Below are 22,129 nucleotides of genomic sequence, written 5' to 3' on the forward strand. Positions count from 1 at the left end.
CATCTATCCATCCATCCCTTCATTCACTCATCCATCCATCCATCCATCCCTTCATTCATTCATTCATTCATCCATGCATTCACCCATCCATCCATCCATCCATTCAGGTATCCCTCCCTTCATCCATTCATCCATTCATTCATCCACTTATTCATTCATTCATCCATCCATTCATTCATCCATCCATTCATCCATCAATTCATCCATCCCTTCATTCATCCATCTATCCATCCATTCATCCATTTATTCATCCATCCATCCATTCATTCATCCATTTATTCATTCATTCATCTATCCATTCATTCATCTATCCATTCATTCATCAATTCATCCATCCCTTCATTCATCCATCCATCCATCCATTCACCCATCTATTCATCCATCCATCCATTTATCCATCCATCCATCCATCCCTTCATTCATCCATCCATTCATTCATCCATTCATCAATTCTTCCATTCATTCAAAAAATCCCTAGTGAGCACCTACTGCATACTGGATTTGGGAGACATCAATAAACAAAATAGAGATGCTTGCTGTGGTCCAGCCTATGTTCTTGCCATGGGGAACAGATAATGAATGATACATGTAAATAAGGAGACTACTGAGTCAGGAGGAAGTCAGAGCATGGAAGAAAGGAAAAAAGAGTCAGGGAAAAGGGAATGGAAACTCAGGCCTTCGAGAAGGTGAGAGCTGAGCAAAGTCCTGGGGGAGGAGAGCATGGAACAAGTGGGACGGGGCAGTAATGCACGCTGGGGGATGCCAGGGGAGCACCCTTTTAAGGGGAGAAGCCCCAGGTGAGTGAACCAGAGGTTCCCTGCCAAAGTTGGGGCAGTGAAGAGGGGAGAGGCACGGGACCTCCTGGGCACAATTGTCAGCACCCAAGTTTTCATTCCTGCTGTAGTGGGAGCCACAGCCATGCTTTGCCCAGCATAGCGTCATATTCTGACTTGGGGTTGAAAAGGGCCACATCCTTAATGCAATGGCCAGGTCCGATTTTACACAAAGAATTTTAGAACCAGATAGGACCTCAGAGATATCCCCCTGCATCCTCATTTGGCAGACGAGTACACTGAGGCCCACGGAGGGTCACGTGCCCAGGAGGCGCAAGTCAGCCTGGACGCCATACCTCTCAACCTCTGCTGCCTGCCCTGTACCTGGGCCCTAGCATCAGGGAACCCTGGGACAGGACATGGCTAGCATGGCTCTCAAAGTGCCCTCAGACAGAGCTCCCCACACCAGAGGGGCCCAGAAGGTGTAGTGGCTAGGGTTGCTGTTAATTTTCAGTCCTTCTGGTCCAAATGAACTTTTCTTAAAAAAAAAAAAAAAAAAAAAAATCTGGTAAGAGTAAGATGAGGTACTGGGAAGAGGGTATGGTGGTCCCAGGGACATCTGACCCCTCCCACCCCTGAGGCCCCCCAGACTGGCCCTGATGGTCCTCTCCAGTCACCCCATTGTGCTGTACCCAGTCTTTCTTGCCAAATCAAGCCCCTTTGCTGATGTGATAGTGGGTACGGATGCCACCTTCCCCTTTGCTGATGGACTGATGGGAGCTCTGCATGGGGCCAGCACGCCAGGCCTTCTCTGCCCAAGTGGCATGAGCCTTACAGAAACCCTGACTCAACTTGGTGTCACACAACTAGGAATACCTTTCCCACCTCTTAGACAATCTTATTCAGTCTTCCAGCCCTTTTCCAGAAAGCCCGCTGCCCGTCTGACTTAATCATTCACACACATTTTAGCCTACTTTATATTTTAGGCAGTTGTTCCCATGCCAGCCCCTTCTGGGATCATAAGCCCTTTGAGGACAGAGACTGTTTTAATTTCTCTTTGGAGCATTCCTGGCTGCTCACCCTGGCCTGACACATCATGGATCCTCAGAGTATGTTTGTTGATTGGAATCTGAAAGAAGAGCCACCATGGTGGACAATCCTAGGGTGCGGTGAACAAGTGCATTGGTCAGAAGCCCAGATCTCCTTGTCTTCTCTGCCTGCGGAGACCCTCCCCGCTCCCTGCCTCTCTGAGCCACCGTAGTTCTTTCCCTACACTCAGCGCCTGGTGGGAGGAATACAGGGTTGGAGGAAGAGAGGAGTGGAGTCATTACTCTTGAGTAATTTCAAGAGGCAGTTGGCAGAGTGGAGCGAAACAGGAGAGGGAAAAGGCCTCCTTGGCCGGAAGTCTTTTTAAGGCTCTTCAGTAAGCTTCATTTTATTTCTCTTTGATGTGGAGGCAGTGTTCTCCTCTCTGACATGTGCTGCATGCAGCAAGAATTTATCAGTCATCTACTGGGTGCACAGGAGCCAGACTGATGGAAAAGCGCTCTGGGCTTCTCCAAAGGAAGCTGCATCAGTTGGATCTCCAGGGTTTTAGCAAATAAGCAGCCCCTGAGATCCAGGGCCTTCTGAGTCACTGGCATGGGGACCCCTTTCTGTGGCAAGACCAGGGCCTTGCACCCACTGGCAGAATGAGCACTTTGGAGAGCTGTTTGCCCCTCACGAGTCCTTCAGGAAGTGGGTGGGAGGCCCCTCTCCTCACCTGAGAGGGTCTGCACTGACTGGCTTAGAGGCCCTTGCCTGACCCCAGTCTCACTCTCTCAGGAGTAGAAGCATGGCCCTTGGAGTCAGGAGGCTCCGTGCTGGACCACCCTATGACTGATGGGCTGTGCAATCTGTCCATCTGTAAAATGAGTACTCATCTAACTGACAGGTTTGTTGAAGTGAATGAATGAGAAAACCCATGGAAAAGACCTTTTAAAGCATAAAGTTCAATATATGCGCTATTACATGAGGAGGTCACAAGCACTCAAAGGCAATGCCAAGGTTGGGTGGGAGCAGGGCTCCCTCCCCACCCCCAGGTCAGATCTTGTGCCCCAAGTCTGAGCCAGCTGCACTCACCATCCTCACACAAGTTCAGCTTGGACAGGCTCCTGCCATCAAAGGAATCCTCACAGATGGAGCTGGCGTCACAGTCGCTGACAGTGTGCAGGTACATGGCTTTGTTCTCCATCACGCCCTGCAACAGCTGCAGAGAAGGCAAGAGGGGAGGAGAGGGAAGATGAAGGCAGGGAGAGAGACAGAATCAACTGTAAGTGGAAACAGAAGCAAATGGATAGAACAAGCACCCACCCCTGACCCTAAGCCTGAACACGGGACCCTCTGCTCATCACCAGGACCCAGGTGCCATCCTCCAGGTCCTTGGGGCCATGATGCCCCCACCCCCAGTTTTCTCAGGATTTCAGAAGATCAAGGCCCTTGGGCCTTTCTGATGGTGGGATGTGTCCGTTCCTTTCAACAACTCTCAGGGAGGCTGGAATCCTGAGCTGGGGCCACTGTGGGTCACACTGGGTGGGGCCAGGAGGAGGGAACACTGCCGACTCAAAAGGTGACCTGCGAACAGGCTCTGAGCCCTCAAAACCCAGGGCATGCCAGACAGACATGAGCTTCTGTTTTGTGTTGGAAATGAAGGAAGGAAAGGAAGACACGAAGAGGCATTCAGAGCGGGTACAGAGACCACTTGCAAACAAAGCTGAGCAGACCAGGACTGCTCCCAAATCCAATGGGGCTGGCATGTTGGAAGGAGCTTGGCTCAGTAGGATCACAGCAGGGATTCATCTACTGTGGTGGGGCCCAAGGAGCAGGGAGCCTCTGTGGGGACCCGCAGGCACTAAGCATCTGGGCAGCTTTAGGCCAGGGGAGGGCTTCTGTCTGCATGGCCCCAGAGGCTGACTCACTGGGTCTCTGGGTCTACACCATGACGTTCCGGGGCATATACATTGACTTAGGAGAATCCTATGCTCTTTGAAAGGAAACAGCCTGTTGACACAACAATGTGTACAACCCAATCCCATTTTGTAAGAGATGCGCACATAAGGTGTGTGTGGATGTAAGACGCTATGATGGCTCCGCGTGAGAAATGTATTACAGGACTCTGGCTGGAAGGGATTGTGGGGATTTAATATTTCTTTTTGCTTTCAGATTTTCTGGGTTTTCTGTGACGCATTTGCATTCCTTGTGTAATGAGAAGAATCTGTTTTTCAAGCCAAATTACAAAGTATTTACATCAATTACTTGATATTGTTTTTGTCACATAAATGCTCAGTGACTTCACAAATTATTCTCTACTTTCATCAAGGTTCCAGGCATGAGTTTATCTTGACCTTTGCCTCTGATGCTCTTTAACTATCTGGACATTTAAGCAAAAAAACAGCTTTTTTTTTTTTTTGTTTAAATAATAAACCCTTTGGAAGAGAAAAGCTCCATGAGGATGGGTCCCAGGCCCAGTATGGAGCAAACTCAACCCTTCGACCCAGAGGAGACTGGGAGGAGAGGATGCAGGGCTGGCAGGTGGCAGTGGGGGGACAATGCCTGTTGATTGAGAGATCAGTCAATCAGTTTCTCTTCAGAGGGAGGGTGGGCAAGGAGGTGTGGCAACTTTCACAAATAGACATAATCAGGGAAGAAGGCCGGCTGGGTCGCTGTGTAGCCGAGCAAAACACGAATTCCATATTTTCTTTCTTCTTTTTTTTTCTCCTTTCTTTCTTTCTTTCTTTCTTTCTTTCTTTCTTTCTTTCTTTCTTTCTTTCTTTCTTTCTTTCTTTCTTTCTTTCTTTCTTCTTTTGAGACAGGGTCTCACTCTGTTGCCCAGGCTGGATGGCAGTGGTGCAATCTTGGCTCACTGCAACCTCCACTTCCCAGGCTCAAGTGCTCCTCCCAACTCAGCCTCCTGAGTAGCTGGGATTACAGACACATGCCACCATGTCCAGCTAATTTTTTGCAGAGATGGGGTTTCACCATGTTGGCCAAGCTGGTCTGGAACTCCTGGACTCAAGCAATTCACTGGCCTCAGCCTCCCAAAGTGCTGAGATTACAGATGTGAGCCACTGCACCCGGCTGAACCCTTTATTTTCATGACTTGAGCTTGGCCTCCAGAGACCTCTGACATTTGGGCTGAGAAGAGACTAGAACTGACCAGCCACTGTATACATGTCCTTCCAATGACCCAGGAGGGCTGGAGGCCTCTGCTCTTAGCCCTTCTCTACATCCCCCACAATGGGCACACACACGCATGCGCACACACACAGCTATGGGGCTCCCAGTATCTGCAGGCCTCTCCTCCAGCCTATGGGAGGGATGGAACAGGGGGTGGCCTGCAGCTCTGCCAGGATCTCTCCTCCCAGCCCCAGACTCCACCCACTCTGGCTTCCCTGTGCTGCAGTGGTGTCCAGTTCATTGGGCTCCCAATTCCGGCCCTCCACCCAATGTCTCCACCCAGGGAGGGCCTCTAGGTGGGGCCCTGGGCAGCTCCAGCACTGCTAAGCTGCAAGGCACCCTCCCTCATTTCAGGAGCACTGTGTGCAGCACCCCTCCCTCTGGCTTCGCTCCTTGGGGGGCTGTGAAGCAGGAGGCTAAAGTCTCTTTTGCCTGCAATAACCCTCCCTCTGCCAAAGGCAATATCCTCTACTGCCCAGAGGCCACACAGAGCCAGACAGGGCGCTGCCCCTGGGGAGTGGAGGTGTGAGGCCCCACTGTCATTTCCACCTTCCTCCTCTTCTGGTTAGCTCCTGGGACGGGGCTGGAATGCACAGCTTGTTAGCCAGAATGTGTCTGAAGGGCGGCCCGTCTCCTTCCTCCTTCCCACCCCTCAGCTGGTCCAGCAGGAGCCCCGGGGAGCTGCTGGGGAGAGGGGCCGGGGCCAATCGGGGCCAGATGTGAGTGCACAGGGCTTGGAAAAGCTCAGACAACTCTACTCATGTTTGTTACTTGGAAATGAAAACTACGCATGTTCTGTCTGCCCAGGTTTTCTTGGGGGCTGTTTTTCTTTCTTGGGGGAGGGAACAGACATTGGGACCCTCAGATCGCAGATCTTATGTCTTTGGACCAAGTCTGTGCTCTAGAAGATGAAACTGACAGCAAGTGCTCCTCCCAGGAGCACTGTGATGGGTGCAGGCTGATGGCATTTGCATTCCGTCACTCCCATTTTAAAGATAAGCCATCCCAGACCAAAGAGGCAAAAGAAGGAATGGATATCAGAGCGGGAAGAGGCCCGGGCACAGTTTTCCCACACAGGGCACTGGCTCAGCTGCAGGGTTGCTTTGTCTGGGCTCTTTTGGTGACCCGTTTCTGGGCCCCAGATCAGGCAGAGAAGAGAATCCCGCCTCACACTGCCAGACAGCGTACTCCAGCAGATGGGGATCCTGGGACTGAGGCGGGGCTCTGAGAGCTTGAAGCACATGGGCGAGATGTGGAAGCCACAGTGACCCGTGGATGAAACCCAAGGAGCCTGGACCTCAATTTGCAACTCAAAGAGGGAGGTTTTGCTCTAACAGGGAGGGGACACCCTCTCCAGTAACCTCTTGGCTGTCATGATTTACTTCCAGACAATTTCACCCAAGGCACTTAGAAGGACAGGTTCAGGGCCAGGGATCTGCTTCTAGATTCTGCATTTTAGAGCTGGAAAAGACCTCAGCCATCTGTACCCTGCGGCCCTGTGCCCTGGGGCCATCTGTGCCCTGCAGGCCTGGCTCTCTGCAGGAACGCAGGGAGCACAGAAGCCAAGGGCTCCTATCCTAGCTCCTCTGTTTACTGGTTTCTTGGGGAGCTTGGCTCAATCACCTGACCTCATTCAGCCTCAGGTGCATCACCTATAAAATGGGAAGGTTGGTATATGCTGGTCTCCCGGGGTCACTGTGAGCCTCTCGTGAGATAATGCAGGTGGCATGACTTTATGAACAAGGTCACTCAGGGGAGCTGGTGGCAGAGTCTGATGAGAACAAGCACCCCCCTGCATCTTCTGACCCTGCCTGGCAGCCAGGTAGGGGGGTGTCCAGGTTCCCAAGGTCTCCCTCCTACCTAGCCAGTCCCAGAAACAAAGATGTTTGAAGTTCCCTTTTCAAAAGGCAATCTCAAATGCACTCCAGGGCTGATATCTGGACCCTGGCTCCTCGATCCTTCTCTGGACTCAGAAGGACTCTGTTAAATCCTTCTCTGAGTGGGTAGCGCGACCCTCACTTGCTGCTCCCAAGTCAGTTTCCCTGGGTACCAGCATCGAACTCTGCAGGCTTTATGGCTTTTCTTTGGATTACCTCACTTTAAACTCATCAAAACCAAGGGAAAAAATCACATGAGTGTGGCCCTTCTCCAGAGAGAGAATCGCTAAGTAGGTTTTAAATGTTTTCCTCCTCTAACTGTACTTAGTTAAGCTAAATCATAACCCAAAGCTGGACAGAGACAGATGTTTTAGAAATAACTTCTCCCCACATATACCCAACTACTGGCACATGCACACGCACAGACATGCATGCACACACACATGCACGTGCACACACACACGCACACACACGAAGCCACGGAGAGGAGCTGTCACCTGAGCCATGTGCACCCTGAGTAGGCTCTTGGGCTGTGACATGAGTCAGGTGGAGTTGCCACCAAGGCAATAGCTTCCCTCTGGCACCCCAAATGCAGGCTCACACTCTCTCCGGCCCAGGCAGTTGGATGAGGGCCAGCGGATATCTGCGGGCCCAGCTAGTGGGGACCTTCCCACCTGGAGAAGGCACCTTCAGGCTCTAGGTCTGAAGTTTCCCAAACTCCGTACTCCACTCCATCCAGCTCATTCCAGTCTCCTCCAGCTGCCTTTGAGACAGCATGCCCAGAAGATAGGACAAAATTAATACCAAGACTCACCTGAGTGCCTCTGGCTGAGACTGTAGACCCTTGTCCCCTTAGATCCTGGCATTCGCCATGGTGGCCAGAGAGCTGGCTGCCACCACGCTGAGACACAGGCCACCCCTCAGACAGCGTCCCCACAGCCAGTCAAATCCAGATGGAGTCATAGAAAGGGGCTGCAGGGGCGCCCAGGGACGAGTCTCAGAGCAGGACCACAGGGGCCACTTCTGCAGGACGACCAGATTAAGATGCAACCTGTGGCAGAGTGGGGGTCTGGGCCTGTGGCACCCCGAATGGGGGTGTGCGCCTGGGACTCCCTGTCCTTGGTGCCTGGCTCTGGGTGGCGATCAGGAGATGTCCTGAGGAGGCACCCGCAGCTCCTCTAGGTACTGCCTGAGATGCGAACTGCAGCTGCTCTCGCCGCCAGTCTGTATAAAACAAAGTTCTTGGAGCAGTTGCAGAGGCTTCTGCAGTGGGGTCTGGAATACGGCCCCCCTCCTGCGGCCAATCGTGGCATTACAGCCCCATGTTGGAACGTCCGCCGGGCCCAGAGCAGCGCGGTCAGCCTTGGCCTTCGGACTCCACCACCCCGGCCTAAAAGCCCTGCTCAAAATACTTTTTGGAAGGCTTCTGGGGGAGTGGCAGCTAGACCTGGCTTACGAACCACGCAAGAAAACCAGTCTTGTAAACTTATTTATAGGACGGAATTGGCATGGCTCAATTCATTCACCAAACTTGGCACAGAGTTACTTTATGTATTTTCCTGGAGTCACGTTCATCCCCAAAGAACACGGATTGGCCACACTGGGGGTAGTCAGGAAAATGCCCCAGGGGGTTCCACGGAACTCAGCAGCAAAATCAGCGTTTCTGGCTCCTTAACGCTGCACAGGGGCTGGGGGATGCAGGATAAAGACTAACTGGCTGTCCATAGCAACTCGGTCTGGGAGGGGGACTCAGGCACGAATAACCCTGAACCTGAGCATGATTGCTTACGTTTGAAAAAGGAGATCTAGGCCGGGTGCAGTGACTCACACCTGTGATCCCAGCACTTTGGGAGGCTGAGGTGGGAGGATGGCTTGAGCCCACCCACAAGTTCAAGACCAGCCTGGGCAACACAGTGAGACCCCATCTCTTTAAAAAAAAAAAATTCTTTTTAAAGACTATCTAACCAGATGTGAAGGGAGCTGCTAAATTCAAATTGGGGTGGTAGTATCAGGGACATCAGAGAAATCCCCATAATGGTCCAAGCCAGGGCGGCATAGTTAGGCTATGCAGATGGCCTCCAGAGGACAGCACTCTGAGGTAACGTTCATGAATGTGTTCCTGTTTGTTGGTGAAAAGTTCAGCCTCAAGACTCCAGGGTCAGACTTCGTACATGAGAAGTGTTTGCCAAAACTCAACTGTGTCACTGCAGCTGCCCGCCCACAGCTGAGTCAGAAACGCCTTCCTCATGCTCAGTGACTGCCCCGCCTGACTGCCTGGGAAGCAGCTCCAGCATCAAACTCCATTTTACAGAAAGAACAAATGATAATTGTATCATTATGATAATAATACCAGGGAGCAGAGGAGGAAAAGGAAAAGAAGAAGAAAACACTTCATAGCATATACCATGTGCTTCTTAAGTATTAGCTCATTGAACCTATTCAACAACCCCATGAGGCAGGTACTGCTGTTATGCTCATGTACAGAGACAGAGAGGACGTGACTTGTCCAGGGTCTTGTAGCCAGTGAGTGGCAGAGCCAGGATTCAACCCTAGGCAGTGTGACTCTAGGGTCTATGCCCTTAACCTCTCCCCTGCACCACTGCCTCTCAAGGGGAAACAAACGTTTTTGCCCCCCATCAATTCACCAACATTCCTAGGAACGTAATCTTAAAAACTGCCAGAAATGTGATCAAAATATGATGTCCAACCAGCCTGGGCAACAGGACAAAACCCTGTCTCTACAAAAAAAAAAAATGCAAACAATAGCTGGGCATGGTGATGCACACCTGTAGTCCCAGGTGCTTGGGAGGCTGAGATGGGAGGATCAATTGAGCCTAGGAGTTTGAGGCTGCAGTGAGCTGTACATCACTGCACTCCAGACTGGGTGACAGAAAAAGACTCTGTCTTTAAAAAAAAAAAAAAAAAAAAAAAGTAATGTCCAAAGATCTTCCCTAAAAGGATGTGTATATTAGCAAGAAATGTGGTAGTTAGTGCTACGGACTAAATGTGTCCCCCAAAATTCAGGCATTGGAAACGTAATCTCCATTGCAACAGTGTTGGGAGGTGGGGCCTTTGTGAGGGTGTTTGAGTCATGAATATATTCGGGATGCTGTAGAAAGGGCCTGCAGGAGTGGACTTGCTTGATCCTCTGCCTTTCTGCCATGTAGGGACTCCACACTTGTCCTCGCTTGTCCTCCCACCTCCCGCCCTGTTAGAAGCACTGAGTTGTACTGCATGATAAGCACATACCACACGCAATGTGTATATCGGTCTCCTGCTGACGGGGATTTGGGATATTTCCAATCTTTACCTATTATGAATAAAGCTGCTGGAACAGGCAAAGGGAGATTTGACAGTGAAGTATTGGAATGACCTGGAGTGCTGGTTTTCTCATGGGTGAGAGTCCTCCTGGCAGCTCTTAGCTCAGATACCTCCTTGCCACTAAAATCAGAATTGTCCCCAAAAAGATTTGCTTCCATTCAATCACAAATGGCATTTGTAGTAGGCATTTCTGCCCCCCAACAAGCTGTGATGAAAATGTGATTGCCTTGATAGAGGAGGGCTGAAGAGACTTCTGAAGTAGTTTCATCTATGACATCTCAGTATTTAAAATGGAGGGACCAAGCTTTTTCAATTTGTTTTTTCTAGAGGTAAGATGTCGCTTTGTCACCCAGGTTGGAGTACAGAGGCACAATCATAGCTCACTGCAGTCTCAACCTCCCAGACTCAAGAGATCCTCCCACCTCAACCTCCTGAGTAGCTGGGGCTACAAGCACGTGCCACCACACCCAGCTAATTTTTTAAAATCCTTTGTAGAGATGAGGTCTCGCTATTTTGCCCAGGCTGGTCTCAAACTTCTGACCTCGAGCGATCCTCCCGCCTCCATCTGCCAAAGTGCTGGGATTACAGGTGTGAGCCACCATGCCCAGCCTCCATTTTTGACTCTTATAAATGGTACTGCTGTGAACATTCATGTGCGTGTCTTCTGGGGAACATATGGATGCCATTCTCTTGGGCATATACCTGGGCATGGAATCGCTGGGGCATAGGGTGGCTCTGTGTTCAGCTTTGGTGGACATTGCCAAAGAATCTCCCATGGTGGTTTATACCAGTTTATATCCAGCAGCGGCTGAAACTACACTTATTCCTCGTCCTCGTCAGTGTCAGCGATGTTTATTCCATTTTCCCTGCTCTGATGCATTGTAGAGGTGCCATATTGTGGTTTTAATTTGCATATTCCTGATGACTCATGAAGTTGAGCACCTTTAATTATTTCATTAGGTCTGATTGTTGACTTGAACTCTGGGCCCGTTACACAGCAGGTCTTGCCCTACGGCTTGGGGTTGACTGTTCCATCTTCCTGGAGGGGTTCCCCCAGATGTTTGCACAACTAACTTCTTTGCCTGCTTCCCATCTTTTCTCAAAGATCACCTTCTTCATGCTGCTGAGCCTAATGATTCTATTTTAAAATGCTACCCACAGGCCAGGCATGGTGGTTCATGCCTGCAATCCCAGCACTTTGGGAGGCCAAGGTGGAAGGATCACTTAAGGTCAGGAGTTTGAGACCAGCCCGGCCAACATAGTGAAACCCCATCTGTACTGAAAATATAAAAATTAGCTGGGTGCAGTAGCAGTCTCAGCTACTTGGGAGGCTGAGGTGGGAGAATCACTTGAACCAGGGAGGCAGAGGCTGCAGTGAGCCGAGATGGCGCCACTGCACTTCAGCCTGGGTGACAGAGCGAGACCCCATCTCAAATAAATAAATAAATAAAATTGCTACGCACCCCTTGCCACTCTCAGTACCACTCACCCTGCTTGGTTTTGCTTACTGTCTGCTAGAACAGCAGCTCCAGAAAGGCAGCTCACTTGAGTGCTTCAAAATGCCTAGCAGGGTGCCTGGCGCACAGTACACACTCAAGAAATATTGGTTGTGTGACAATCTGAGGAAACAGCGTCAGGTACAGGGAACACAAGGCTCAGAGGCCTCAGTATGGAAACACACTGGACATGCCGGAGGGGCAGAGAAAGGCCCGGTGCCCGGAGCACAGAGAATGCAGTGCCCAGACAGGAGGTAAGGGGAGAGGGAGGCCTGGGTCTCGCCCTGAGCACAGAGTGGGGCTGAGGCCACGCCCTTCTTTTTTGTCTCTCTCTTCTCCCAGGGAGCACAACAATCCTGTACTGTTTATATTTTTATTTGTTTCTTTCTTTCTTCCTTTTTTTTTTTTTTTACATATTTCTTCATGTTATTTCTTGTTTAAACTTTTAAAAAATTTTAATTGTGGTAAAATACATATTGCATAAAATTTGCCATCCTAACCTTGATTGATTGATTGATTGACTGATTGAGACAGGGTCTTACTCTGTGGCCCAGGCTGGAGTGCGGTGGTGTGATCTTGGCTCACTGCAACCTCCACCTCCTGGGCTTAAGCAATTCTCCTGCCTCACTCAGCCTCCCAAGTAGCTGGGATTACAGGGGTGCACCACCACGCCCAGCTAATTTTTGTATTTTAGTAGAGACGGGGGTTCGCCATGTTGGCCAGGCTGATGTCAACCTCAAACAATCCACCTGCCTCAGCCTCCCAAAGTGCTGGGATCACAGGTATGAGCTGCCATGCTCAGGCCTAACTGTTTTAAAATACATAGTTCAGTAGTGTTAAGTACATTTGCACTGATGTTCAACCAGTCTCCAGAACTCTTTTCATCTTTCAATACTGAAACTCTACTCATTCAACAACTTCTCGTCAGCTGTGCTCCAGCCCCGGCAACACTCATTCTCCTTTCTATCTCTTTGAATTTGACTACCCCAGGGACCTTGCTATTTCTACATCTGTGGCCGACTCTACAAAAATATACTCTAAAATGTTTATCTTTAGGATTTTCTTTTCAGTTAGTTTTTAACCTGGTTCACATGAAATATAAGTGCTTTTCAAAAGCAATTTTTGTCCATTGTTTACAAACCAGTGTTTATCTTTTATTATTGTTCAGCTTTGTAAAAATATCTTGGTTAAAAGTATGTAATCAGCTGGGCGCGGTGGCTTATGCCTGTAATCCCAGCACTTTGGGAGGCCAAAGCAAACGGATCACTTGAGGCCAGGAGTTGGAGACCAGCCATGCCAACATGGTGAAACCCTGACTCTACTAAAAATACAAAAATTAGCTGAGCATGGTGGCTCACGCCTGTAATCCCAGCTACTTGGTAGGCTGAGGCAGGAGAATCACTCAAACCCTGGAAGCAGAGGTTGCAGTGAGCTGAGATTACGCCACTGCACTCCAGCCTGGGCAACAGAGTGAGACTCTGTCTTAAAAAACAAGTATGTAATCTTTCAAAACTCAGAATTTGTATTTATCATTTTTAAAAAGTAACACTTCATTGTATAATGAACATGATCTTGTTTAGGAGTTCATTTTGGTGAAAATGATTGTACACATGAAATAAGAATTTAGCATTTGTAAAATTTTATTCAATCAATAACATAAATGCTTTCTAATTTGTCATCTTATGGTTTGTCTCAAAGCATCCATCCAGTCTGAACTGAAATCCGTCAACCACCCTGACCCACAACGTCCCTAACCCCAGTCAGCAGTAGCTAGATCTCAGGGAGGAAAACAGATCTGAGAAAAGTGGCCTCCGAGTTAGAAAGCAGCCCAGCTTTTAACATTTTTATCTGGATTTTCTCCTCTATAATTTTCTGTATTCCCCCCCTCCTCAAAATTATAAGTACTTTATTAATTAGAAAAAATGGCCAGGCACAGCAGCTCATGCCTATAATCCCGACGCTTTGAGAGGCCGAGGTGGGAGGATTGCTTGAGGCCAGGAGTTCGAGACCAGCCTGGCCAACATGGCAAAACCCCATCTCTACTAAAAATACAAAAATTAGCTGGGCATAGTGGTGGGCACCTGTAATCCCGCTACTTAGGAGGCTGAGGCAGGAGAATTGCTTGAATTTGGGAGGCAAAGGTTGAAGTGAGCCAAGATTGCACAATGGTGCGACAGACAGCACTCCAATTTGGGCGACAGAGTGAGACTCTGTCTCAAAAAAAAAAAAAAAAGAAAAGAAAAGAAAAAAGAAAAAAAATACAGTAACCCCATAAAAAGATACCTCAGAGATTATTTATCCTCAGCACACTAATTTATATGCTTAGCTAGGAAAGCAGGCATGTCAGCAATAAATGCCACTGTCACAAAGTGCTGAATTAGGGTAAATCCCTACACTTACAGTGTCAAGTCTTGGACTTCAATCTAATCATTCCTAGATGCATGTCATCGGGCAATCACTAAGCTTCTTGGTCTCTGTGTTGTCATGGGACATAAAAATAATAACTCCATGTCACAGAATAGACAGTGGGATTAGACAGTGGCTAAGAGGCCACTGAGAAACCTCATGAGATGATCCTAGGAGTCCCTTGAAAAAGGATTCTCTGGTGAAAACCAAAAGCATGCCTTTATTGCAGGACTTATCAGAGCCTTTAAGGTGCTCTTGAGCCTGGTAATCCTCCAAGAGGGGAATGTAGTGTTAAGTCTTCTCCATTCTCACTTGAACACAGAGAATAAGGCTAGTGTTTCACAGCACTGAGCTGAAATTGGTAGTAGAGATGACTTTCTCAATCATTGAAAATAATTTTAGAAAAATGTTAAGGCTTACTGCTGCAAGTGCCACATCATAAAAGATGCCCACACTAGTGGAGTGTGAGGAGAAGCCATCAGTCTGGAGAGGACAGTAAGACCACCTTACCTGTCCACTTCCTGAGGAAGGGGCCACGTCCCGTTTGTTATTGTCTCCCATCCTGCAGCTCAGCCCTATAAATGCGAGTGACCTGAACACCTTGCTCAAGGCCAGGGGCCACCCCTGCCCGCTAGCCCCCTCCATCCTGTCCTCTGCCACCATGACACCCACACTCCTTCTTTTGTCCCTCTCACCCCCACGCCCACCTGCTGAGCCTCTGCCACTACCTGCCCTTCAACACCTTCCCGACTCCCCAGCACAGCTCACCCTTCAAGGCCAGCTCAGACTCTGCCTCTCCTCTGGAGCCTCCTCTGCCAGCTGGGCCTCAGCTTCCCTAGGTAATTCCAGCGCTAAGGGCTGACCACCTGCTCAAGGGCCTGAACAACACGCCTCTGGTTGCGCTGAGCTCATTAAGGGCCTGGTCCATATGTTCTACCCTTGTGGGTTCTTCTTCAGCATCTTAGCCAGTGACAGACCCAGAGCAGATAATGAGCCCATTCTGACCAGTTGGTATGGAGGCTGAAGCAACTTCCTCTTGGATGCTGACCCGCTGTGTTGACTTCTGATTCACCCCAGTTCCAGGAATGCCTCTAAGATTTCTATTTTCACATACTTACCGTGAATCCTGCCCTTGGGTCAAAACAACCTTGACGTAAATCCTGCCCTTAGCAAATCCACATTATACCCCTTTCCTATGGTATATAAGCCCTGGGATAGGGGGTGTTGGTGTGGGGTTCCACCATCTCATCTTGTGGCCACCTAGGACATGGCAGTAGGTTTGCTTAGACCTGCTTACCACAGAATGGTTGGTGACATGGATGGTAGACCTCAGAGAAGCTTCGTGGAACAAACACTAGATTCTGAGCCATGAAGCAGGGTCTTGACTTCCATATCCACCCTCCTCAGCCCTGTGAGGTAGGTAAGTCACAAAACTTCTTTGAACCTGAGTTTTCACGTCTGCAATACCGGGTTACTATTTCCCGGCCTTACCATTCATCCCAAGGGTGGTTATGAGGGAAAGGCGCTTTGAAAATGCTGAAGCACTTCTCCAATGTCAGCCTTACTATTATTTTTCAGAGTTAGCAGCCCCTGACAAATGGAGTATTAATCATGATGATGGAGCTCTCTCTCCAGAGTCCAGCTGCTGACAGCTGGCGCTGAGTCCAAGACAGCGGGAGCAAGATTCTCTGCCTTGTGGAGTTCCCTGAGCAGTCATGGAATCCACCCAACCATCTGCTTCGTCTCGATGTGCTTGGCTCATTTTAATTCTTTTCCCAGAGTGTGGAGATGATGGATTCCATGAGACAGCCCAGGTTTTCTGACACTGGTCCAGGGTTGCAGACAGCAAAGTCAATGAGCTTCCTCCACGTCACATTCATAGCACAGAGACCCAGGAGCCAGCCTTACCTGGAGCTGCTTATTTTGTCAGACTCAATGACCCAGGCTACCCTTTAAGGGATCTCTCTTGGAGCTGAGATGATGTAAAATTTGAGAATTAGATTATGATATCATTTTAATGGGGGTAATTTGTAATTGGTAGCCAAACATGTTTATTCAAGTGAATCATATGAAACTTCTCGAAACAGGGTAAGATTTGGGGCCAAAACTTGTAAGAAGGAATTTAGTGGGACAGGGCAAAATAGACAACCATGTTGGAAAAATGCAGGGCTCAAATACAGGATATGGAATACCAGGCTTCTCCAGGCATATAAGAAAAAAATCTCATATTGGAGATGGCTTTGAGATTGATGGAAGTCAGAACCAGTTGGGGAAAACAGCTACTGAGTAACCTTTATCTAAAATGCTTGGGACCAGAATTGTTTTAGATTTCAGGGTGTTTGTTTGTGTGTGTGTTTGTTTGTTTTTCTGAGACGGGGTCTTGCTCTGTTGCCCAGGCTAGAATACAGTGGCTTGATCACAGTTCCCTGAAGCCTTGACCTCTCGGGCTTAAGCAATCCACTCACCTCAGCCTGGGAAAACAGGCACGCAACACCACGCCCGGCTAATTATTTTATCTTTTGTAGAGACAGGGTCTTGCTATGATACTTAGGCTGGTCTCAGACTCCTGGGCTCAAACAATCCTTCTGCCTCAGCCTCCCAAGGTGAGGGAGACAAACAATCCTTCTGCCTCAGCCTCCCAGGATTGCAGGCCTGGACCACTGTGCCTGGCCTGGATTTCAGATTTTTTTGGATTCCAGCTCAACATCCCTAATTTGAAAATTCTAAATCCTACATGCTGCAATGAGCATTTCATCTAAGTGTCATGTTGACACTCAAAAAGTTTCGAATTTTGGAGCATTTCAGATTTTGGATTTTCAGATTGGGACACTCAACTTGCATTTCAAAACTTAAGCTGCATTAGTACAAGAAGGATGAGCAGAAAGATTGAGGATACAGAGCCTTTGAGCCCTGCATTAATGAGCCCACAGTTGGTGTAGTATGCTCAGTTCTGGGTGCTTCTGAAAGATTTAGTCAAAACTTAGAGGGCACTCACTAGGGTGACTAGGGTGGTGAAGGGTCTAGAGACCAAAAGCAAAGTGCAGTGCTTAACCCAGAGAAGAATCTATGCAAGGGGGCATGACTGTGTTCTCAGATACATGAAGGGCTGTCATGCAGAGATATAAATTTTCTCTGAACTATCCTAGAGGGAGAGGGGGAATGCCACCAAATGTACAGAAATTCTTGTTTACCACTGAGCTGTCTGGACCCCAGAACCCTGGCTGATGCCTGGAAATTCCCCACCGACGGCATTGCTTAATCAGAGCTTGGGTAATCTGTACTGCATGGAAGTCTCACAGAGGAGTTTCCCGCACTGGCTGGCTGCCTGCACCCAGTAACCCCTGATACCTCTCCCAGGTCAAAGAAGGCCGTTAGAAGAAAACTTTTTTCACCTTGATAAAAAGTAGCTTACAACTGACTTTGTGTTTAGTTTGCTTAGGTTGGGGAAAAGAAAGAACATTCCATGCATGTTTTTAATAGTAAGAACTAAAACCGGAAATACTATATTCAATAAACATAGTAAGTAATGCTAATAAATGTATTTCGGTTGCATATTATGCCAGAAAGAGAGAAAACGAGAAAAAAAAAGAAATAAAGATGAAGAAAAATTGAGAAGGAATGATGGAGATAAAAGAGAGGAAAATAAGGCAAATAAATGGAAAAAGAGACAAAGAGGGAGAGGGAGAGAGGAAAGAAGAAATGGAGGAAAAGAGTGAGGAATCAGAATACAAAGTGATATAATTTATTTCCTTCTCTTCCTTCCTGAAACATGACACATATCATGGCTAGTGCAAAGTGAGGTTTTCTTTGTTTAATTTAGATCTTATGTTTACCAAAGTTATGCATGTATTTTTAATAATTTAAAAAATAACCATAGCTGGGTGGGGTGGTTTGTGCCTGTAGTCCCAGCTGCTAGGAAGGCTGAAGCAGCAGGATCACTTGAGCCCAGGAGTTCAAGGCTGCAATGAGCTATGATTGCACCACTGCACTCCAGCAAGATCTCATCTCTAATCATCATCACCATCGTCATCATCATCATCACCATCATATAGTTCTACGAGGCTTATCATGAAAGCAACAGCTCCTCAGCCTCTCAAACCCATATCCTGTTTCCCATAGGCACTAATTTCCAGCCCTTCAAGTCTTACTTTTTATATTTATCTCCACTTTTCTAAATAACACAATTATACTGCTATTCTTTCTTTTTTTCAGTCTTGTGATTATCCATTCCAACTGTAAGGAAAAGAGTTATCTCTCTTTTACTCTATCTCCCACCCATACACACACCTTACCCCACCCCCCCGCCATAGAGTTAGATCATCCTTTTGTTTAGATCATTTTTCAGCTACAATGTGAAGGCTGGACTCAACTGGGACTGTCTACTGGAGCACCTGCACATGGGCTTTCCGTGTGGCTGGATTTCTCCCAGCAGGATGGCTGGGATCTGAGAGGGAGCATCCTCAGAGCAAGCATTTCTGGACCACCGGGCCGAGGATGTGTGGCCTCTTCTCAACTAGCTCTGGAAGTTCTACAGCATCCTTCCCACTGCACTCTATGGATGGAGGAAGTCCCAGGCATACCCACATCCAAGGGGAGAGGACATAGATGTCACCTATTACTGGGGGGGGGGGGTGTCAAAGAATTCGGGGGCTATGTTTTACAACTGTCAGGTTAGTTTTCAAATTAGATTGTTCTCCAGTCTCTCCGCTTTGCCAACTCCCAAATTAGGATTCAATTTTTCTTGAGTCTGTCAAGTCAGTTAGACTTGTTTTTCTGCTTTTCAGCTTCTAGAATTTTGTTGCCTTGTCTCACCCATTCTCTTTGACCAAGTTTACAGTTGTTTTAGTGGGGTTCTAAAGGCAGAAGAGATAACTGGCTGTATTTGATTTTCACATTTAACCCAAAGTTCCATTTACTTCCTTAATTTTAAAAATGTTTTGGTCATATAATTTTACACTAATTTGTTACTGTGATTGTGTCATCCATGATTGCTTTAAATTAATTTTTATATCGTTCTGTATATGACTGTATCTAGACCCTTCACCAGGCTGGCCACCCTTTTCTGGACAGTCTATTCTCTTTCAAAAAACTTGTTAAAATGGACCACTTGACATTGAACCCAGGTCTATGGATATATGGCACTGTGAGACAACTGCCCCCTTGTTCTGAAGGAAATTCTTTGCTGTCACAGCCTGAGGCCGAATGGCATTGCTAACTGCATCTCTACACTGTTGACTTACACTGAGCGTATTACCCAAGCCACCTTTACCCACAGGCTACTAGTAAACCAGTTGGATTTTTGTTGTTGTTATTCCAATCTTGTTCTTGTGCAGGGGGCTTGTGGACCCTGAATGGAATACTTTACATTTATCCCCAGCTACATTTCATCTTGTTAGCTTCCGATACAGTTAGGCTTTTGATCCCCAACCAAATCTTATCTTCAATTGTAATCCCCATAATCCCCACGTATCAAGGGAGAGACAAGGTGGAGGTAATTGAATCATGGGGACAGTTTCCCTCATGCTGGTCTCATGATAGTGAGTTGGTTCTCACGAGATGTGATGGTTTTATAAGAGGCTCTTCCCCCTTTGCTCGGCATTCCTCCTTCCTGCCGCCTTGTGAGGAAGTTGCCTTGCTTCCCCTTCCCCTTCTGCCATGATTGTAAGTTTCCTGAGGCCTTCCCAGCCACGCTGAGCTATGAGTCAATTAAACCTCTTTCCTTTATAACTTACCCAATCTCAGGCAGTTCTTCATAGCAGCAACACGCTAATATGGCTTCCATTCATGACTCCAGCCTGTTGATATCATTTGAATTCTGATTGTGCTTTCTTAGTACTAGCTAATCCCAGCTTTGTGTCATTTACAATTCTGATCAGCCAGCCATCTGCTACAACCAAGCCACTGGTGATACTCTGTAAAGCTCAGGACTGAAGATCTGGGCAACCCCATCAGCCCCCTCTCCCCAGCTGGGTGCTGATTCCCTGGGCACTGTGCCCAGCTCTTATACTCCCACTTGTAGCTACTTGGCATTCAGCCTATATTTCTTCATCATGACCACAGGAATGGCATGAGTCTTTTTGCTTCTCTGTGTGTATGGAAATTGTTTCAAAACATACTACATTAATAGAAAATGTGATCTATGGTAAAGCCAATAGATCAGGAGACAACTTCCACTGAAAAGGTAGTTTGTTACTCACAGTTCCCTAGAGAAGGGAGCATGTCATATCACAGGGGACCACACGGGAAAGCACCAGAGGTGGTCAGGAGGCAGAGGGAGATGGGGGAGCTACAGTCAAGAGCCAGAAAGAGTGGGTGAGGCAGGGTGAGCAACTTTGGAGTTGGCTGGTATTAAATGATGTTCAGCCTAATGCTGCCTCCTTACATATTTTAAGTTTAGCCTAAAGCTTTCTCTGTACAAAGCAAACTATAACCTAAATAGAGATGTAAACAGACTGTAACCAACTCTTATGCCAATCACTGAGTTTTGGCCAATCAAAGGGGGCCAACTACTCAAACCATGTTCAAATAAGGCAAGTTACTTACTATCTCTAGGAATTGGTTAGCCCTATCACGGGCAGTCCTTTCAGGGTAGCAAAGCCCTAGATGTCAAGGCATCAAAACATGTAAGATAAAAGACATGGTTAAAACACAAATATAACGTACTCATCCTTCAGCTAATGTTGATTCAAGGTGGGCCTGTGAGACTCTCAGAGAAGTTCTGCTTCACTGTTCGTGACACTGCAGGTCTGATCTCTTGCTCACCCAAAAGAAGAAGAGAAGAAAGTGTCAGAATAATCTGGCCTTGGCCAGGCATGGTGACTCACACCTGTAACCCCAGAACATTGGGAGGCTGAAGTGAAACAGTTGCTTGAGCCCAGGAGTTGCAGATCAGCCTGGGCAATATAGACAAAATATAAAAATAAATTAGCCAGGCATGGTGGCACAAACCTATGGTTTCAGCTACTGGGGAGGCTAAGGTGGGAGGATCACTTGAGCCCAGAAGGTTGAAGCTGCAATGAGCCATGATTGCATCACTATACTCCAGCCTGGGTGACAGAGGGAGACCCTGTCTCAAAAAAAAAAAAAAAAAAAAAAAAAAAGGAAAGGAAAGAAAAAGCGTGGCTGCTATTTCCACAGGCCATTCCTATAAGCCCTCTCTGCTCATGAGCACTGGAGGTTCCCCTGGGGAGGCAGTAGAGATTCAGCACAGAAGGGATAGTCAGCATTCAATTATTGCATCCCTATATTCCTCGGTATGTTCCTTGGGAAGTGTGTGCATGTGTGTATACTTCTCAGGGTAGATCCGTTCCTAGAACAATAGTTTTCCTAGTCTCCTAATTCCTATTGCAACTTCTTATGCATGAAAACCCCAAATCAAAATTCAAGACTGAGTTAGAATGAAGAACTGCTGGAATTAAGTGTCTATTTCCTACGAACCACTGAGATAAGCTAAAAGGGGCCGTTGGCAAGAGTGAGTGACCATCCTGTGCTGTAGGTCATATTTCTCTATTCTGGGTGGGTACATTTGGCCACCTCCTCAGCAGGCACTGGCTGTCTGCCCCACACATGCCAACATGTGCCTGACAGAGCAGGCTGCATGCACTGGGATTTGAGCACGTGTCAGGAGCAGGCTCGTGAATCTCAATGTCTCCCCCTGGAAACTGCCAGTTCCTTGAATGAGTACAGAGCAGCTGCCAGGGACCCAGCAACCAGGTCTCAGCTGGAGGCAGGGGCTGAGTCCTGAAAACTGCACCTGAGTAACAATGGCCCTTCCACCCTGGTGTCCCCACGTTCCCATGTGTCACCAATGCAGCCAGCAGGTGCCATCAGCATGGGAGCATTGCTGAATCTCCAGTTGGTCCCCTTCCTTGGATGGCCATCCGCTGCCACAGCAGATGGAAAGAGAAAGCCTCTCCAGGCTCCTCTCCCTCCACAGCCCTCCACACATGCTGTGATCCCAGCATGCACGTTCTGGATCAGTAAGAGCCAGTAAGAAAATCTCTCCGGTCCCTTCCAACTCTTATGTGTCCCCACCCGCAGG

The 22,129-nt window shown here is 48.0% G+C and overlaps 1 protein-coding gene across 1 annotated transcript in view; it reads right to left on the reverse strand.

The window, feature by feature from the left end:
- SCARA5 (scavenger receptor class A member 5) overlaps window positions 1-8,103 on the reverse strand; it is a 124,378-nt gene extending 116,275 nt beyond the window's left edge. Inside the window, exons 1-2 of the mRNA XM_023216804.3 lie at window positions 7,680-8,103; window positions 2,895-3,021 (exon numbers count right to left, since the gene is read on the reverse strand). Coding sequence (XP_023072572.1) covers window positions 2,895-3,006 — 112 coding nt within the window. The 5' untranslated portion in view covers window positions 3,007-3,021; window positions 7,680-8,103. The remainder of the gene's footprint in view (window positions 1-2,894; window positions 3,022-7,679) is intronic.
- Between the last annotated feature and the right edge of the window lie 14,026 nt (window positions 8,104-22,129).

Source organism: Piliocolobus tephrosceles, chromosome 7 (assembly GCF_002776525.5).
Source record: "Piliocolobus tephrosceles isolate RC106 chromosome 7, ASM277652v3, whole genome shotgun sequence".
Lineage (NCBI taxonomy): Eukaryota > Metazoa > Chordata > Mammalia > Primates > Cercopithecidae > Piliocolobus > Piliocolobus tephrosceles.